Source organism: Tympanuchus pallidicinctus, unplaced genomic scaffold (assembly GCF_026119805.1).
Source record: "Tympanuchus pallidicinctus isolate F22 unplaced genomic scaffold, pur_lepc_1.0 scaffold5, whole genome shotgun sequence".
Classification (NCBI taxonomy): domain Eukaryota; kingdom Metazoa; phylum Chordata; class Aves; order Galliformes; family Phasianidae; genus Tympanuchus; species Tympanuchus pallidicinctus.
In genome coordinates, this window is record NW_026294769.1 from 12700159 (window position 1) to 12720216 (window position 20058).

At 39.0% G+C, this 20058-nt stretch overlaps 1 protein-coding gene across 3 annotated transcripts in view; it reads right to left on the reverse strand.

The window, feature by feature from the left end:
• Positions 1 to 20058, reverse strand: part of GALNT1 (polypeptide N-acetylgalactosaminyltransferase 1) — a 74931-nt gene that overhangs the window by 40512 nt on the left and 14361 nt on the right. The window contains exons 2-3 of one of the 3 annotated variants that reach the window (XM_052704374.1): positions 14243 to 14414; positions 993 to 1223 (exon numbers count right to left, since the gene is read on the reverse strand). In XM_052704374.1, the coding sequence (XP_052560334.1) occupies positions 993 to 1131 (139 nt within the window). In that variant the 5' untranslated portion in view covers positions 1132 to 1223; positions 14243 to 14414. The remainder of the gene's footprint in view (positions 1 to 992; positions 1224 to 14242; positions 14415 to 20058) is intronic. The other 2 variants (XM_052704375.1, XM_052704376.1) reach the window with 2 other exon arrangements.

Here is a 20058-nt window from a genome sequence, read left to right on the forward strand (position 1 = left end):
CCCTTGTCTCCATACAGGCACCACGTCAACCAGTAGCCTTCCATGCTGCCTGCACCACTTCCTATCAGACATGAAGCCCCCTATCATGCCCACTTCAGAGTTCCCTATAACCATCTCCTCTGACTTTCCCCAGGTTTGCCAGCAATCATCGCGGAGCCCAAGACTATCCGACAGCCCTACAGGCACATTCTCAATTGCCCTCTGTCTCTGGCAGACTGAAAAAGACCACTTGAGCAGTCAGGCATTGGAATGGCTGCCCAGGGAGGTGGTGGAGTCACCATCCCTGGCTGTGTTCGAGAGGCGTCTGAATGAGGAGCTGCGAGAGATGTTTTAGTAGCTTGTGGTAGCAGTGGTGATGGGAAAACAGTTGGACTAGGTGATCTTGTAGGCCCTTTCCAACCTTGTGATTCTGGGATTCTACTATTCTGTGAAAAGCAAAACAGGCAAGGCCTTCTCACTAATGAGCCTCAATTCAGCTGTTCCTCTCAACAGTAAGAACTGCAGTTAGCGAAGAAGATTTTCACCTGCACTTACTGCTTCATATTTAGTGCAGTTTGCAAAATATAACAGTGGTATAAATACAATCTAATATTAAACACAGCAGGTGAAGCTCCTAATTTAAGGTCTTAATATCTTATGCCATCAATACTGAGGTGGAAGATTTTTCCTCCAAGGCAACTTAGAGCATGGCTTTAACTCCCATTCAGGAAAATAAACTCCTTCCATTTTCTGTATTAGAAAGCTGACCTGGTACTAGACCAGGTTGCCCAGGGCCTTGAACACCTCCAGGAACGGAGCATCCACAGCTTCTCTGGTCAGCCTGTTCCAGCATCTCACCTCTCACTCTGTGAAGAACCTCCCCTTACATCCAATCTAAATCTTTCCTCCTTAAGCTTAAAACCCTTCTCTCTGCTGAAACACATATTGAATGTTTAAAACAAACACAATTTTTAACTACCATATTTTAAAAATTACTTCATCAGATAACTTACCATCTCCAGCAGGCAGCCCTCGTTCTTTCTTCTCATCACATTTGTTGCATTCACTGAAGTAGAGCAATAGAAACATGTCCAGAAGGACCCAAACCAAAGAGGTGGCAAGGACCACCTTGCAATATGCAAATTTTTTCATGGCACTTTAAGTCAAATACAAAAATAAAAAAAAGTATAAATAAAAATATCAACAGGTTGTATTAATCCAGTTTGAGAGGCCACGTTCTGTGTCTGTAAAAGAAAAAAGAAAGAAGTCACAAAAAGTTACCTGAGGACAGCAGCAAAAAGCAGAAGATTTTACTATGTTTTAAAGGTAATCTAAGTTAATTCTTAGATATTGCATGTATCAAAATGAATGTTCTGGGACAATTAAAGCAATAATACTGCAGTCTTTTACTACAGCAACACTCATCAACACTCATCACACAAAATATTAAAATGATAACCAAAACACAGTACTCTGCTGAGTCACTAGAAAAGAGTTTAAGCATCTTAAAAACAAAACAAAAATTAAAGGAACCCTCTGGATCCTCAGGAAATCAGAACAATCTACATGACTGAAAAACAGGAACATCTTAAGAAGCAGTGCAACAATCAGGGCTGACCAAAGCCACAGGCCAACACTGCTCATGCTTCTCCTTTCACACCTTAATTGTAAATGCAAATACCTCAGGCAAAACAAAATAAACCACCTTTTTGATAAAATAAACTAAAATAAAGCAAAGTCAATAAAGTACACAGAAGTCATTTATTAGGTAAAGCTAAACACTTCAGTGGACACAAAATTATTTTAAAGTTCAATTACAGACCAAACTTCTATGTATTTTTCAACATGCATATATTAAAATTTTATTTTATCCTACTCAAACTACAAGCAAAATTTGTCACAAAAACTGCTATTTTCATGACTGACAGTTTTTTTTTTGTTGTTGTTGTTGTTTTGTTTTTTTTTTTTTAAGGAGACTGGGAAGACATTGATACTTTACACAAAAAACTGCAAAAGTATCTGTAATTAACAACTTGGTGATAAAATAAGAGATGAGATAACCACCAGAAGACACTGAATTACATATGTTAAGAAGAAACCGCAACCATAAGGTGGATTTTTTTTTTCCCCACAGATACAAAGACGACCCTGAACTCTGGATTGCAGAGTTGCACCAGAAAGTGTTATGCAACTATCAGTGTGGTTATCAGCAACAGTGAAAGAAAACATTGTTATGTATTAGTAAGATGAGAAGAGAAACAAAAAAAAAAAAAGATAAATCACCACTTTGCCATTACACAATACCTGCTTTCTCACCTTGAGTAGGCATGAACATCCTATCTTGCCAAATCAAAAAGAATAAAGAAGGATTAGAAAAGACAAATGGTAAGAGCAAAGAGATGCAGGCTACAAGGAACAGCAGCATTACAAGATGTAAGGGATCAGACCAGTATTCTTCCAGGCTGGAAAAGAGGTAACCCAAACTAGGTAGCAGGTCTGTAAAAATCAACAGTTGCATGGGAATGGTAAACACCAACTCCTGTCTGTTTCTTTACTACTAGGAGGAAGAATAGACAAGTGACTTTAGCAGCAAAGGCCTGAACAACAAAAAGAAGGTATGCAGCAGAACTCCCTGTCACAGCTTAGTGCCAGCACTGCAAGCCTATTCATCAGCTACTAAATACAAAGTCTTCAATCAGGCACTCTCTCTCTTCCAAATCAATGCATGTGTTAGGAGAGAAGTGAGGAAATATCATTACAAGTTCCCCTATTCTCCTCCCTACACAAACACTATCAACGCTTTCAGAAACAAAATATTGTACAAACAAATCTGTCAGACATATTATGACTACTTAAACAGTCTATAGAATAGTCGTCGTCTTTTGCTCTGGTCTGGGACACCACAGAAATGGTCTGGAAGGAAAATAAAGTTTCACCGCTACCCTAAATTAAGAAAACAAATGCTAGTTGAAACAAAAATGCTTTAAAGAAAAGAAAATAAATTATCAGTCTCAGACTATGAAAAGATATTCAGCTACGAAATAAAGCATAAAACACACAGGAGCCCGGGGTTTGTGCGTTCTCAAATTAGCAAGACATCAGGAATAGGACTCTATCTAGACATTCTGTCCATTCTGTCCAATCAGATAAGGTATTTTACAAAGCTTAAAATGGCATTATATCTGCCTTTACTGCAAGAAAAAAAAAAATCCTGAGTTCAATGAAATGTCAAAAAGGCACTCTGAGTTCTCTGAATCCTTCAAGGAAGTTATTAGAAGAGACATCAGTGCGAAGTTCAACACGCATTGGGTAGCGTAGCTCTGTGCCTCATCACTTTGTGCAGTTTACCAGTTCATGAGATAAGCATGCAGTCAAACTGCAATGTTTGAAAGCATTTCTGTTCTATTGAACAAAATAATTCAAGTCAGAAAGAACCAAGGAGTGTCATCTATTCCAGTTTCCGACTCAGAGGATGGTAAACGATGAATTTAGGCAGAACCACAGTCAAACAGAGCAGCCCAGGAGTCCTGCTGAAGCAGCTGCCCTCATCAGACCTGAGCTATGAATCTGACAGAACGTTTTTAAGAACATCAGCAAAAGAAAGCCTGAAAACAACAGATACTTTATTCAGTGGGAAGGCAGCCCTAATGAAAACGAAAAGGTTGAAATATTCAGTAATGTTTCAGCCTGGTCTCCTTTGTTATTGGGTGCCTCAGATCTCAGTCCAGTAGCAGCCTATGGGAGTTAAACTTCATATACAGTACAGACATTGAGTCAGGGATCCCTTAAGCCACTTAAGACACGTGCAGCTCCAGTGGCACCAAATGAAGGAGCGGACTGATCTCACAGGAGAGCCACACTGCCATTTCAAACAAAGGTCCTGGTGATGCAAAGAATTACATCAAGATCAGGAAGAAAGCTACTGTCAAGAAGAACAAGGAGGATCTAGACAAATACTCTTGGAACCTACATCCACACAAAGAACAAAAGAGCCATTCACCAGCAGCACGTTGTACGTTGTATTTGACCGGCTTGGCAGCTTGCTTTAAGGAGATGACTGACTTCAGAGGCAAGGGAAGAGCTGTGAACATTTTTTTATCTCAATTTAAACAAGAGCCATGACAGCCTTTCGGAAACTTTGTCAGAAATTGGAACACAGAAAATATAGATTAAAATCTTCTTCTTCGAGAGAGAGAGAAGACACCCGATCCCTTTGGACCTGCTTTGAGCAGAGAGTTGGACAAGATAACTTCCAGCCATCCCCTCTAAACTCAATTATTCTATGATTCTAACAAGCCTGTCTCCACACAGATTTCTCCAGGCTGAATAAGCCCTTTCCCTCAGCCTATCTTCCGAGGAGAGATTCTCCAGACCTCTGATGATCTCTGTGGCAGTCCCCTGGACCCTCTCCAAAAGCTCAACACTGGGGGCCCCAGACCTCCCTGTCCCTGCTGGCTCTCCCCTCTTCTGATGGAAGCCATGATACCATTGGTCTTCCTGGCTGCAAGCACAAACTGTTGGCTCATGTTCAGTTTTCCATCGACCAGGACACTCAGGTCCTTCTTTGCAGGGCTACTCCCAAGGAGTTAGTCTCCCAGTTTGTGTACATACCTGGGATTACCTCGACCCACGTGCAAAATCTTGCACTTTGCTTTGTTGAACCTCACCGGGTTCAAAAGCCCCACAGCGACTTGTACAATTTAAACAAGTAATCACAGAAATAGTACCAAAACGCATAGGTTTAATAATTGCATTTGCTACTGAGTAATCCAATAAACTGGAGAATTTTGAAAAAGCAAGCATTATTCCTCCATTCAAAACACTGTGTAATAGATAGCAATTTCTATGCCACAGAAGTAAACTAACAGGAATGTTAAAAACACCTTAGAAAGAATAGAAAATTCTCGATGAGCTACAACTTATACGTGAAAGTAGGAAAACTAGGTACATACAAGTCTTGTTACTTCTGAAGGTCAATCGTGTTTCCATCCCACAAAATCCACAATACATTTGACAGCATGGGAAAAGGTCAACTTTAAAACTACTGCTCATGTAGTGCATTGTTTCACTTTACCACCTGTTTTCCCCAACACGGTTGGCCTGAGAAAAAATGCTTAGTCTCTTCAGTATGATGCATGACTATTCAGCCATTTTTAGCTTTGAACCAACTTAATTGTTTATACTAGCAAACAGTTTCCAACAGAACTGTTCGTAACACAGACTCAGCAGAGGACCTCACTGCCTTTATTGAACTAAAACAGGATTCTGGACTAGGTGCAGCATCTACGCCAATAAAAAGCTGATCTAAAGTTGGACTTACAAACTTTCAGATAGGAATAAACACTACCTGGCACTAAGGGCTCATCAAAATTACAACAATATAACATATTTCTAAAGGTGTTATTATCAATTTAAACCATATGGAAAGTGATCAACTGAACAGCCTATGAGGAAAGACTGAAAGCTACACTGAATTTAATTTTTGGCTTCTCAGTCTATTTAATTATGGAGGAGAAAAGTCTGGTACACCCCAGGCAACATAAGGCATTAGGCCTATGTATGAGTTTTTGAGGAAAAATAATAATAATAAAAAAGAACCAAATGCAAATTGCCAGCACAACCACTCTTTAAAACTCCATGTATGCAAACTACTAATGAGATCTATGCAGTTGAGTGCTTCTGTGTTTAAAAACAAAAGCAATGCTAACAAAAGCTGTACCAACTACCATTTCTGGATTACTCTTGCTGTGCTGATACAGTTTCTATTTTGTTACTGGTTCATGGTCTACAAACAGGCCAGTCTGAGGACAAAGTGTTACTTAGTTCAATACTACAAGAAACAAAATGTAAAAACATTCAGATCAAAGGGTCAGCCCATCACCCGTGGAAAACAGGTCTGTTCTGAGAAAAAGTCATCTTCACAAAAGGAGAAAAAAAAAAAAAGGTGAGATTGACAGTGCTGGATGAGGGACATTAAGACTATCAGAGGGTTGAAGCATCTCTCCTATGAAGAAAGGTTGAGTGAACTGGGCTTGTTTAGCTTGGAGAAGAGAAGGCTCTGGGGAGACCCATTGTGGTATCCCAGCCTTTGAAGAGAGCATACAAACAGGAGGGGGTACAGCTGTTCATGAGGGTGGATAGTCATAGGACAAGGGGGAATGGTTTTAAACTGAGACAGGGGAGGTTTAGGAGGAAGTTTTTCACACAAAGGGTGGTGACGCACTGGAACAGGTTGCCCAAGGAGGTTGTGGATGCCCCATTCCTGGAGGCATTCATGGTCAGGCTGGATGTGGCTCTGGGCAGCCTGGTCTGCTGGCTGGCGACCCTGCACGTAGCAGGGAGGTTGAAACTAGATCAGCACTGCAGTCCTTTTCAACCCAGGCCATTCTATGATTCTATGATCTCCTTACAATTCAAACAAAGATCTACTCGTCAGCAGGCTACACTTGTTTGTTTGATGGATTTTGCAAAGTTTGAGCATTTAAGAGTCAATTCTTCAGTACAATTCAACAGCAGCAAGTTTTAAAACAAGAGATGAGAGGAAACAGATCTTATCTGAGCAGTAAGAGAAAGTTCCTTTAAAAAAAAAAAAATAAAATACATCCACTGCTCAAAAATCTGAGAAGTGTAGCTCAGCATAGAATGAACTCTTATTCTTGCTCTGCACAGAAACATTTCACAACAAGAGCAGGAAAAAGGAACAGATCATACCTAAGATGGACTATTAACAATTGAGATTACCTAATCTAATACAACTTGGATGGCATCTGTAATCCCTTCAGTAGGATCGTGAAATCACTGTCAAATTTTGAAGTATGATAGCAGAAATCGGGTAGTATGTGAGTATCACATGGAATAACCAATATTCTGGAACAGGCAGAAATGCAAGAATATTCAGAAGGACAGGAAATTGTCCAGATTTATATTCTCTCTACAGATGGGTTGAGGATAAAATAATAGATTATTCATGGAAGTCCTCAAACTAAAGTCTCTGAAAGGCTTTCTTAACTTCTTTTCTCCCTGCCAACAGGTATTTGTTATACTGTCTTTAAGCCTCATCTTACTTGCTGAAAGAAATTGCAAAAGACAAGGTTTCAAAGGACCAGATGAACAGTATTTCAATTAGAACAAAGTTCAATGCCAGTTTAATCAACTTCTAGAGTTGAATTCTTTTCTACAAGCTTTGGTGCACAAGAAAAAGGAGAATACATCCAGTTCAGAGACAAAAATAGTCCCCTCTCAGAACATCACTGTAAATACCACTAGAGCTCAAGAGGATTGCTACAATTTGGAAATCAGTAATGCAACATAAGTACTGAGACTACTATTGTCTTATGAACAGCAGACACTCAACTCCTACTTCCATGGTTTTAATGTAGCTTTCAAATGACTGAGGCAACAACTGCAATTCTTCTGTCTGCTCTCCACCTTAAAGGAAAATTAACTAAAAATAGACAGATGTATTCAGAAACCCTTCACATATTTCCATTCTCTCTTCAACTGCTTTGCAATTTAAAATGTATTTCTATTATACCCAGTGAACAGCCAGCATGTGTTTCTTAATATGCCAATACTATACAAATATACATATATCTTTTTTACACTAGGGCTTCAAACATTAGGAGTACATAATTAATTCAAATTAATTACAACACATAACAGCATGAATACACAGACTTACTGTACCTGGAAGGTCATAACAGAAACTTTTTGCACAGGAATTTAGCCATTAGGTATGACAGCACTGGCAAGTTAAGTTCAAAGCACAGTCATTCAAACTTTTTCTTTCTTACATTAAGCAGCAGATACAGCCTGTCCTGACAGCCTCAGCAGAGGCAGCCCTTTTAGAAAGGCAGACTTATAAGCCAACGCAATTGTTTCTTTTCCTGAACCAATTGTAGTCTTAAATTGGGCTTCCGACAGCTTAGATGCTGACAAAGGGAAAACATCCCTCTTCAGAGCCATAGCTTCTTCACATGCACTCTCTGGGAGGGCTACAGAGTGTGCTTGACTTAAGAATAACAGCCAGAGGATACAGGCAGTATTTTCATCAGTGAGTACTGCGGGCAGCATGAAGACAGTAATTCATTCACAAGTGAAAAGCTTCTGTTATCAACAGCAGCAAGTGAGGACTTTCATGCCAGCACTAGCAATGCACAAAGCTCATAAATCCCCGACAGACAACAATTAATGTCTGAGATGCATCAGTAAGACCATCAGTAAGCTTTCCACTCCCCATACAGAGGCCTAGAAGGCTGAAATAGGACTTTTTTCTTTGTTTTTGGAAAATTCACAGTTGGTGACCTAGATATAAACTATAAACTGAGCTATAAACTGACCCCAGTTATTGCTAAGTCTCCAAAAGCCACAGTGGCTGGTCTTCCAACCCTGAAACTATAGGACTGGTAGAGGAAAACAGAGTTCACATCAGCACAGGTGCTCTAGGTGACCACTTCTATTTTCTCCAGAAAAACAACTCTGTCATGCAGGCTATATACCCTGTAAGTTCACCATTACTCAGAATTATTAAAAACTGATTTTACCTTGACTTTTAGAGCCACATGCAGTCTCCAAGGTTACTGTCAGAAATGAAAAGCTTAAGTATTCAACATTTATATTACACAGCTGTGATTTCACAATGGCAGACAAGGGTGTTAGTATACTTATCACTTGCAATTTGTTACAAAGACATGTAAACACCTCCATACATTCTAGATCCTCAGGCTTGTGACATGATGTAAGACAGCATGAAGTCTTCAAGCCACAAGTAGCGTCATTTGGCTTTCACTAACACCAAATGCACACGAGCACTGAAGAATTTCTAATAATCAAGAAGACACACACTCCAAAGCAACTTTTTAAATCATCTGCAAGTGCGAGATGAGCTATAAGCAGAACAAGCAAGTTGACAGGACACTGTTTAAAGTTAAAACTCCTGCCTAAAAAACAACAACAACAATATAAAATCACTATTGAGAACAATCTTCTTAAAGAAATCACATGCAAAAGATTAGATTATATGGCAGCAAAAACACCTGGAAGTTGTTCCATGTTCTCAATATTCATATATTCCATTTTCCTTTACAGTGTTTCTGCAGTCTGGAAAAACCAAACTTCATACCAAGATTTGTTTAGAGTTCTACATGAAAGTGTCAAGTTAAATTCACTTTTTACCAGCTGAGACTGAGCTAAACTGAATACTATCCCCATCAGATCACTCTTTATACAGATGTGTCAAGTTCTCAATAGAATTTCCTGCAAGTGATTTTCTTCAGTCTGCACACGTGAGTTAAAAATACCAGGTAATGTTTGCTTCTGAAGTATTCCGTGGAAACGTGCAGAGATTCTTCTTGACACCAACGAACAACGCAGAGTGGAATTTACATTACATTCTGCTACTAATATAGAAGTTACAAAGGAAGTAAAATAGAGGACCAACTCAGGTGTCAGTGAAGAAGAATCACAAATTCCAAGGGGAAATCTTTGACTAATCAGAAGTCATAATTCTCTGTTACACATTTTTAAAAGATGGTCAAAGACCTAAGCAGCCTATGAACAATCAAGTGAACAAATGTTTCATACGACGTTCTTGAAGTTATCCTTGTATGTGAGGAGAAGTTAAATCTTGTAAGCCAAGTCTCAAACGTTCTAAAATATCCAGCCCCCATATGGCTTCTGATTGTTTAGTTATGTATCAAAAACAAAGCTAGAGTGGAATAAAATCGTTCATTAATTCTCCAAAAGCTTGTGAAGATTGCATAAAATCACATAAGCAAATAGCCATCACTAATGACGGATCACTAACAGCCAAGAACTTGGATAAAAGATAAGCAGTCAACTGATAAGAACAAAAGATTATATATTTCTAGAAAGATAGGATGAAATGCAAAGAACAGAATTAACTGTCTTTATAGCATAACTCCAGCAACCTTTAACCTCCAAAGCTTCCTGTTCTAGATTAATAATTCATAAGGAGAATCAGAATAAATATAAAATATAATTGAAGAACATTTTTCCTCTACATGCATTATTTGTGGAAAATACTCAAAAACTTTTAAGTCTTCTAAAATAAAAGAAGATTTGAAAGCTATATAAGGAAAAATGCTGGGGTAACATTCTAGAGAAACCATCTGAGTTCTGCCTAGAATAACTGTAGAACTTGCTGACAAATCAAGTGCTTGCAGATATAAAGTTAAGAAGTGCTGCAGAATTAGAACAGTTCTCCACCAAAACAAAACAAAAAACCAACAAAGCAAAAGCAACACAAATCCTCTGAAGAAAATGTTTTAAAGATTAAAAAAAAAAAAGTGTTTCTCTTTCTCTAGACAAGAAATCTGACCAGACGTGGCAAAAAGAAAAGCTAGAATTGTCCAATTTTATGATACATTCATGAAATCATTGCAGTGCTTCTCAAGAAGCCTGCCATCCCACTGATACAGACACATTGTGAATACAGATTCTACATAGAAACCAAATGGCTATATTTTTGCAGACAGGTCCACACAGCTGCCAAGCATATATTAGCACACACAAAGTCATTTCCACACCATACAGCTGTTCCCTCAGCAGGTAACTTCTGCTGACAGTAACTGCTTTGTACTTAAATAACAGGCACAGTATTGCATTGAAGTTAAGATGCTACTCATTTGCTCTTCCTTTTTTTTTTTTTTTTTTTTTTTTTTTTAATAACTCTGTCTTCCCAGAGATTTCTAGCAACACACAGCATGTTATTCCTGAGGATTCACTTCTTCTTTTCCCCTGTCAAGCCAAGCAGAGGCACACATGGCATAGAAAGGCTAACAGTGACATTTTCTTCAAGAACTCATGAAATTGTCCAAGTTAAGTGTTTCTGAAGTAGACAATCTTTTTATTTTGGGGTCCTACTTTGTACAGTTCAACAAGAAGAAAAGAACTGTCAGATAAAAAGCAAAACAGGCAGACTGACAAGGCAGAGTTCTGGAAAACTTTAAAATTCAGAGTTATTTTTACCTTGGAGAGGGAAAGAAGAAACTGAAAAGAAGTGGCCCACGCATTTTGCAATATACCCTGATACAGCCAATGGACCCTGACCACGACTAGAGTTCTGGATACTTTCTTCATCCCCACAGTATCTTGGTCTACTGCACAGACTGATATTTCTAGAGGATCAGAACATAACCTCCATAACTCAGACTTCAGGTAAGCCAGAGACCTTTATTCGCTGAAGAACTTGTGAACCCTAACAGTACAAAGGAATTTATAGAAGTATCAGTACTGTCCATTTTCAACTGTTGTAAAGGCTAGTTTGAAGTTAGGGGATGTTTACACAACAGAATTCTACTCTCTCTCCGCTGCATCTTCCCATATGACATTCAAGCAAGCAAACTGTCTTTATCCCTCCAGCAGGCAGCAGCTCTGACCGATTCTGCTTCCTGCAAGCAGACACTCTCTTTCCCTCACTGCTCTTTCAGCTACATCTCCTAGGCTGCTACCATACAAAAAAGGATGAAGTAGAGTTAGGACAAAAAAGCAGTCTTCTGTTGCTGCCACAATTCAGATTGTTTAACATGAGAAAGAGGCAGAAAGAAGAGAAGGAATGGAATTAAGACTCTACTCCTCTAAGAAATATACAGCTGCCCATATGATTAAAAACACCCTAGCCATACAGTATTCACCTATCAAATGAACATGGCTTTTCTTACGGGTTTATGTAAGCAATTATAAGTCATACAATCATAGAATTGCTCAGGTTGGAAAAGACCTTAAAGATCGTCAAGTCCAACCACAACCTAACCATACTACCCTAACCCTAACAACCCTCCGCTAAATCATGTCCCTGAGCACCACATCCAGATGGTTTTTAAACACATCCAGGGATGGTGACTCAACCACCTCCCTGGGGAGCCTAAATGATGACTCTAGCTAACAATACTGCAACTCATCATTGGCATGTGCCTAGCTCACTGTAAGTTACCAGCAGGCATAACTTTTGTGGTCTCATTAAGTGCAAAGGAGAGAATCCTGATTGGGCCACATCATATGCTAGTCCTAATGCTAATAAATCAACCAAATTTTGCATTAGTAGTCCCTACAAACATGAATATGTGAAAAGCTCAATGCACAGACAAAAAAAGCCCAACAGAGCAGCCATGAAAGACTGAAAGAAGCTTGATGGCAAATACAGTACAGAGCTAGACAGCAGAGTCAAATCACTTTTAATTGCAGAATATAGAGACTACAGAGGAAAAAAAAAAAATGGAACCAGAAAGGACAAGAAATTCAGTCTAGTAATCTCACTGTGAACAGCTTTGTCTTATCCCTCCTCTCCAGATACAGTACATAACCTCAGTGAAAAAACAAGAAAATGTTCAGACATCAAAACTTCAATTGCCAAATTTTGAGACAAACTAAATGCTGGCCACAATGACATCTCCCATATCACTATTTTGAACCTCTTTACATTCATTAGAGTAGTATTTCCAAGCAAATAAGCAAAACAAGTAAAATATCCACTAGTTAAAATCAATTTGCTGAAACTTAAAACGACAAAATATTAACATTTAGACCAAGAGCATGTTGCATTTAAATCCAGTCAAGCGTGACAAAACGTGGGTTGTTTTCAGAAAGAACATCCAACACTTTGAGCACTTCTTTATAAAAAGATAACATTATCAATGAAGGAAAGCATAACAAGCAAGAGGCCTACATCAAACATGGATATTATATTTAAAGCAGCTCTTGGGTAGCACTACTAAGACACCGCAACCACAACATTCGTAGAGGAAATTCCAGTTTAGTAGTCCAAGGGTTAAATAGGTCCACTGAGGAATGCAGCACAATACAATGAGGAATCTGAGGAATACAGTGGAACCATTTTGCAAATTCAGCTATAACTTAATTGGGGACTACAGTATTTGAGTAATGCAATTATTTCGTACTTTAATTTGTAACTTAAATCCTAATTGTATAGTCTCCTTCAAAACTCTATGTTCCAATTTTTTTTGAAATTACTTTACAGTAACTTTTCTTAGAAATTTCTTCTTCCCTAAATAAACCAGAATATCTTCAAACAAGAAAGACTAGGGGTGCTTGAGAAGGCTGTATCAAGTGCTTATTGTTTTTAAAGATTCACCAACAAGCCAGCCTCCTGCTTTGAGAAAAAGTTATGCAACAATGCAACAACATCAACCAAGGAACTGATACACCAGAACAACAATCACGAACACTTCTGGATTGTCAAACAAATCAGTTCACCAATACTTAGCCAGACTAAAGTATGCAGAACAATCAAGTATTGTCCAACAGCATCTATTTCCACACAAATGTGTTACCTGACTAAAGTCACCACCAGAGACAACAGCCACAGAGCAGCTGACTAGGCTACAGGGAAAGTAACAGCAGGGAAGCTTCTGCTAAAAACACCATAATAAAATCCAGAAATACAGCTGTAATCCACCTTTTTGTTGTTCTTGATGCTGATTTCCTATTTTGAGTAGCTAACACTGCTTAGCAGTGGTAGGTATAAATTTTGAACAGATCTCACTCCCTCTCCTAAACTGTTTAAGACTTTCTTTTGAAGAAATGAATTTAAGATATTTAAGAATTTAAGATTTTTTTTGACCCACACCAAATTAAAACGTTATGAAGTTGTCTGGAGATTCCCTTAATCCTGAAACAAGCCCCTTCCCTCTTTGTCCAAAAGACCTGAACTGCAAAGTTGTCCCAAATGAGTTCTCTGGACTACGTCTGTGAAAATCAACCCTATGAAAGTTGCCAAATGGCTTGTAGAAAGAAAAAAAAAAAAAAAAAAAGATGGTTTAAGGAGAAACTGAATGTAGGAAAAAATAAATAAATAAAAAAGCCAAACAGCCTTAGTTGCTGTTCACATATAGGTATGCTTCTGTTAGAAGCTATGGCCCAGAAGTCCTGTGTTTGAAGACCGATCTGAATTCTTACTCACTGACCTAGATCTCTTGTCAAGATTTCACATGGATGAAGTAGAATTTAGGAGAACTGAAGATGCAGTGCTCTATTCACATGTAGAATTTTTCTCTACTAGAGGAGAACAATAGTAACTGATAAACTAGTCTTGTGTAAATAGTTAAAGAAATTAATTGGTTTCAGACAACTGAACTGGTCCCCAAGGGACCTAAGCGAGTGGAACAATAAGAAATACTAATAGCAACTTAGCAGTACACATGCAATCTCTTCACTCTATGATGCATCCAAAACGGACAAACGTCACCAAAGTGTCAAAAATTCCTGGATCCCAATTCATACTAACCTCCTCTGCAGGTTTACAGCCATCTGGATGGTCCACAAGCACTGGTGGTGAAATCCCACTGCACTGCAGTCAAGCGCTTGCGGTAGGAACCATAGAGTGGCAAAGTGATCTAGGTCATTCTGACATGAACACAGAACCACAGGTCTTCCATCCAAAAGGTCCTAAGGCTGTCCTAGAGAAGAACAGAAATTCAGGTAAGTTCCAAATTCAATTCTGGCAGAGCATGAGCTAAAAGGGGAAGGTCACAGAAGCTTTCCAACTATTTAAGACTTCAAAATCTAAATTTTTGTACAAGGAAGGAAGAGCCAAAAGACTGCTGCTAAAAAGAGCCTGCGAGGAAAACAACATATGCAGGGTAGAGTGGAGAGGTGGAACAAGTCATCAACATTTTGTAGCCTTTCAGATGATATGATTTGAGTAGGAGGACTGCCTGTCCTCCTAAATAAGCAGTTATCTATTTTTGAGTTCTATACATGTCGCCCTCTATCCAATCATGAACACTTAGCACAGCAAACTGGGATTTGTTCTCAAAAAGGCTAGAACACAGCCTCTTCATGGCACACATTTACACGAGCAGCTCCCTAGCAGATCGCTTGTTTGGGCTACATTTTTCCAGCTATACTGTAACTCAGAGATGTCGTTTTTCTTACACTCTTTCATCTCTCGCCCACAATTAAAACATTAGCATTCATAATGACAACTTGGGAAGAGAGAGGGAACATTATTAATCTACACAGCCCTGATCCTTACAAACTAATGTATTTTCAAATATCTCTTAGAACGCGACACCTGAAAAATGATGTCTGAGGCTTTCCAAGCGTTAGAATTTTAGCACCACTGAAAGAAAAAATTCCCTCCAATCTCCTCCTTCACTCAGCTAATGCAGCAATGTCTGAAGAAAACTCTAAGCGGTTTAAAAGTAAACAAAGCATCTCAACAGATGCAAGAAAGAAAATTTTCCAGTTTTTAATGCAAGTGTAACTCGCCTATGCTTAGGTAATAATTGCCATGTATTATGAGCTTATTTGTTGTATTATAGATGAACCTTCTAAGTTATTCAAGTTCGTTGTTCCATCTGTTTAAACTGATAGCTCTCTTGTATTGCCTATTCCAATGCAAAAACATATACAACAGAGAAGAAAATTAAGATGCTAGCACTACATTAACATGACAGTATGGATGAAATACTTGATAAGATAAGCTAAGATTGTCAATAAAAGATGTTTGACAACTGCTGAATCTAAAACATTATTCCTTCACCTGCTTCAATATGGGGATAATACTTCACTGTTTCCTTTTCTTTTTTTCTTCTTATCAAAGCAGAAAAGACAAATGCTTCAACTCACAGTTTTTCTCCGAATTTGAGAATAAATTCCCAAAATATTGGTAACATACCTATTCTGTCAGTCTGTATTTAAGTAAGTCTACATTCACAAAAGGTGCATGCAGTCTAAGTTTCATAAGAATGGCTGAGGATCTTCCATGACATTTTTTTTTTTAAAAGTAAATTCAAAAAAAAAAAAAAAAAAAAAAAAAAGGAAGTTTCAAAGGGCCAGAAGAATACGGGCTCACAAGACGACTCAAGGCACACCCAGCAGGACACCCAAAGCCTGACTGCTGTCTTTCTGGAAGTATTAAGATACCATGCCACGAGCTTAAAGCCTTTTCTTTGAGTTACAGAAATACTAATTCATTCAATTATTCTTTCCACACTTACCATCTTTCCTAAAGCCCCAGAAAAATTAACTGTGCTTACAACTTTCTTGAAGTTCAATGGCCAAAACTGATCCAGCACCTCCCCATAAGCACAACAGCAGGAAGTTTTGCCCTACAGATTGCACCACATTCTGTTCAGACCAATAAACACACAACACCTTGTCTTTATAAGCAAAGCTGCATCATGAATTCATAACCCACAGTTTGTCCTAGACTGGGGTGGATGATAGGCTGGAAGGAACTGAGTCAACAGTTCTCCCTCTTCTATGTTAATTTTTCCTAAACATGAAACATTTCACTTATTCTACTAATCACAGCCTATCCTTTCAAGCTTTTTTTTTTTACTCAAGATTCTTTGGTATTGCCATCTCAACTTTAAATGCACCCGCATTTATTCTCCAATGCCAGTTGTCCTGAAATTTCATTATCCAGTTCATGAACATGAACGATAACTGAAACAACTTCTGAAAGAAAGCCCACAGAATATCCTCTCCCTTCTGAAAATGAACCACTGAAAAACAACACTAGCTTCTGCTAACCTAATGATTTCACACACTTCTTAAAATAGCTTTTTTTAAAAAAAAAAAAAACAAAAACATCTAGGCTACATTTCCTCAGCTTGCTCTGTCAGAGTATTACATGTGGCTTTCTCTAGTCCACAAGCTTCCTGTTGCAGACACAGTTAGGTTGGTTTGATTGTGTCTCTGAGCTTCACAATAAAGCTTTGAAATTTGCTTCCCTAAATTGCGCAAAAAGAAGACTGTCTTACCTGCAATGTAAAGAGAAATCAAGCTGAATCTGCAGTGTGCCTTTTTAATTCCTTGATGTAAAATCTAAGTAATTGGGAAGCATTGATGATCAGTACACACTACTGCTGTAGAGAGGAAGTGGGTTAGGAATCATGGACACCAGAAAATGCAGGTAATGCATCCAGCACCACAGTGGTTAGGACTACTTATATTAGGGTACCAGATACATACGTAGCAGCATAACATGGTACGGAACACCGATAACTCAAACTAAAGTTTTGCTTCAAACCCTGCCATGCAAGTACTATACAGACTTAAAATGAAGTTCTTTGAGTATTTTTAGCATTTGGATAAAAAAACAGCAACCAAGCAGCTTCTGCTTGTAAGAAATTCTCACATTCAAGTATTTAAGAGGAGCAACCAATGACACACACAAAAACAGAGCATACAACACATGCACCATGGCTTTATTCTATAATTCTCCGTGGCTACACTTAATGTAGCATGAGAAATTATCGTTTCCACTAAAAAAGGTTCATTTGATAGATTTAAACATTCTTCTTGCACATAATTTTTCAAAAAATGATTCACTGGCATCATTTACATTATAATCAGCAAATAACAAATACATGCATGTTTTCAAGAGGTGTAAAGTACATGCTGCTATCATACTATTTATGTCCCCAGAACTTGGAATAAATTGTCAAGGAAGCAGTTACTTCAATCAGGCTGACACCTGAAGCGATGTCTTTGCTTTCCTTGGCTGTCATCAGTAGGCTGTTCACCAACAAAGCAGTCATTCTGGCAAGCACAGCCTTGCAAATAGCACAGCAACGCCCTCCTCTCACAGGCCCTCTGTCTTCTGTTGTTTGAGGACACTGCCTCAAAGCAACTTGAGCCAGCCCACGGTTTTTTTCTTTAAGTAAATATTATTTTTTATAAGTCAACTGAAAAATACACTCCCATCCTCAATCAAAACTATAGCAACACTCATTTTCACTTTGCTGAGAGTACCACATTCTTGGAAAGCACAAGTGAAAAAAAAAAAGCAAGACAATCTACTGTTCTCCGCAGCAAACTGTCTGCTATCATGCTCACTGTCATTACTAGCAAATCTCTCTGGATTTTAAGATATACTATTTTCATAGCTATAACAGTACTGACTCAGAATTGTGTAACTGAAAAGCTACCACAGCTGCTCTCCAAAAAGCCCAAGAAGAAACAAACTATGTTCACGACAGGAGCAGCACTACAGCTTGTGGGGTTGGTGGAAGATTTTCTTAACTTTCAGGACACAAAAGGCTAGCAAACCGATGAGCACAGACAGTTTATTTTGACAGCACTGATGTATACGAGCCTTAAGCACAGCGCATCAGTGGCCCTGCAGCATGCTTACTCTCAGCGGGATCATGAACAAAGAGCCGTGTGTTGGCTGTGGGGAGCTGGCAGCTCCTGTGCACCTTCCCTTGCTCACCGGGAACACTGCCTGCGTTGTTCCACGTGCTGCAAATCCACCAGCAAATCCCGAGTCATACGGGGGACGCAGGACGCAAAGGGCACCTCTACTCCCTCAGCTGACAAAGCACTCACTGGGGACGAACAGAAGAGCGAGGAAATACAATTTACAGTGGACCTGCTCTCCCTGTGCTCAGGTGCGACTAGCAGCAGACGGCTGACTGACATTTCAGACAACACACTTCTTGCAGACTGACTTTGGACCTCAACAGCAACTGCTTTGCCACAGGAATCACAAGAATCTCATGAGACAGGGTTTAAATTGCAGGTGGTACTGTGTGGAGTAAGGAACTGGACTCGATAATCATTATGAGCCCGTTCTAACCATATTCCACAGTTCTACAATATAAGCAAATGCTGAATTTACACAGTGCTTCTCAACATTTACAAAGGATCTCAATACCATATGTTCCCATGAAGAGTACTAAGCAGTACAGTCCCCAGTGTAAAACCACTGCTTCACACATCTAATTGTCTGCATGCATGCTGAGAAATCATTCCTCCCAGCACTCTGACATAAAAGACAAGTCTACTTTCTTAACCTTAACTGTGAGAGAAATATTAATATTAAAGAGTACTCATTCTAAACCACGTTATTTATGACTATACACATAGCTACGAAAGGCTGTTTATATATTTACTAACTTAGGAACCAAATCTAACTACAGAAAGACTCATAAGAGAATACTTCCTATTTCACTTTAAAGATATAATTAGAAGTTGTGAAAAGGAAAACAGTGTTCTTGTCCAGGCTTTCATGGTGCTCTATATTATCACACATTGGAATGTTAGTCCCTGAGGATGTCATGGAAATATTAGTCATCTGTTCAAGAGGTGAACAAGCAGATTGTTACTCCAAGGTCCAAAACAGCACAACTGCTTATTAGGACTTTAACACAAGGAACAGCACGTTTACAGAACACAGAAGTAAATCTTGAGGAAAAAAAAAAAAATCATCTGTGAAAAATTTCTGTGCACAGAGCATAGAAATAGGGCAGACTCCTCCTTACAAAAAGGTCCAGGACATGGACCCAGTACTCTGAGAAGTTTAGTGTTTCAGTGAAAGAAGTCATGGGGAAGGAAACGTATGGGAGCGAAGAAGGAACGGCTTTCTGCCTTCCACCAGACTTTAAAAATTCCACTAAGACCGTCTGTCAGTGTCAACAGCAGCAGTCTACGTGCCCTAAAACAACAAACTGCTTAAGTGAGCATATGTCTTCATGCACACAAACACCAACCCTCCCACAGAAACTCCAGTTTCAAATATCTTCATCTGTCTCCCAGCAAAGTTCTCCCGCATGCAATACTATCAGAAATTTGGCTGAGCCAACAAGCGAATATCACTTCCCATTTGCAAAACAGGGAGATCACTTTAAAAGAAATAAATTCCTTCCGTTCTTCCACACACAAGCAGGCAGACGAACACTTACTGGCTTCAGGTGAGACAATGGTCCCTTTTTCAGGAAGTTCTGTTTACCACAAAGGAACTCAGGAAACATAATGTTATCATGCTTCAAAAACAATGGATGCACTGAGTAACACTGATCAGAGCTTCTTGTCTGTCCATCTCTATGCAGCCAGTAACAGGTAGCTGCAGCTGAACGCTGGGAGCTATTAACACTGTCATCACAAGGACAAGGAAACAGCAACAACAAACCCATGAAGCAGCCCTTCTAAAAAAAGCTCTGCTGTTTCAATGCAGCTTTTGGCAGTGCTGCAATCCAGCACGCAGTTTCCCAAAATCGTGCTGCACATCTTTAAGTTCCTTCCTAGAAATAGTGCATTTCCCCCTGTTCACTAATTGCTGAGCTAGCCAGCTGTTTGCAGTGCCTCTCA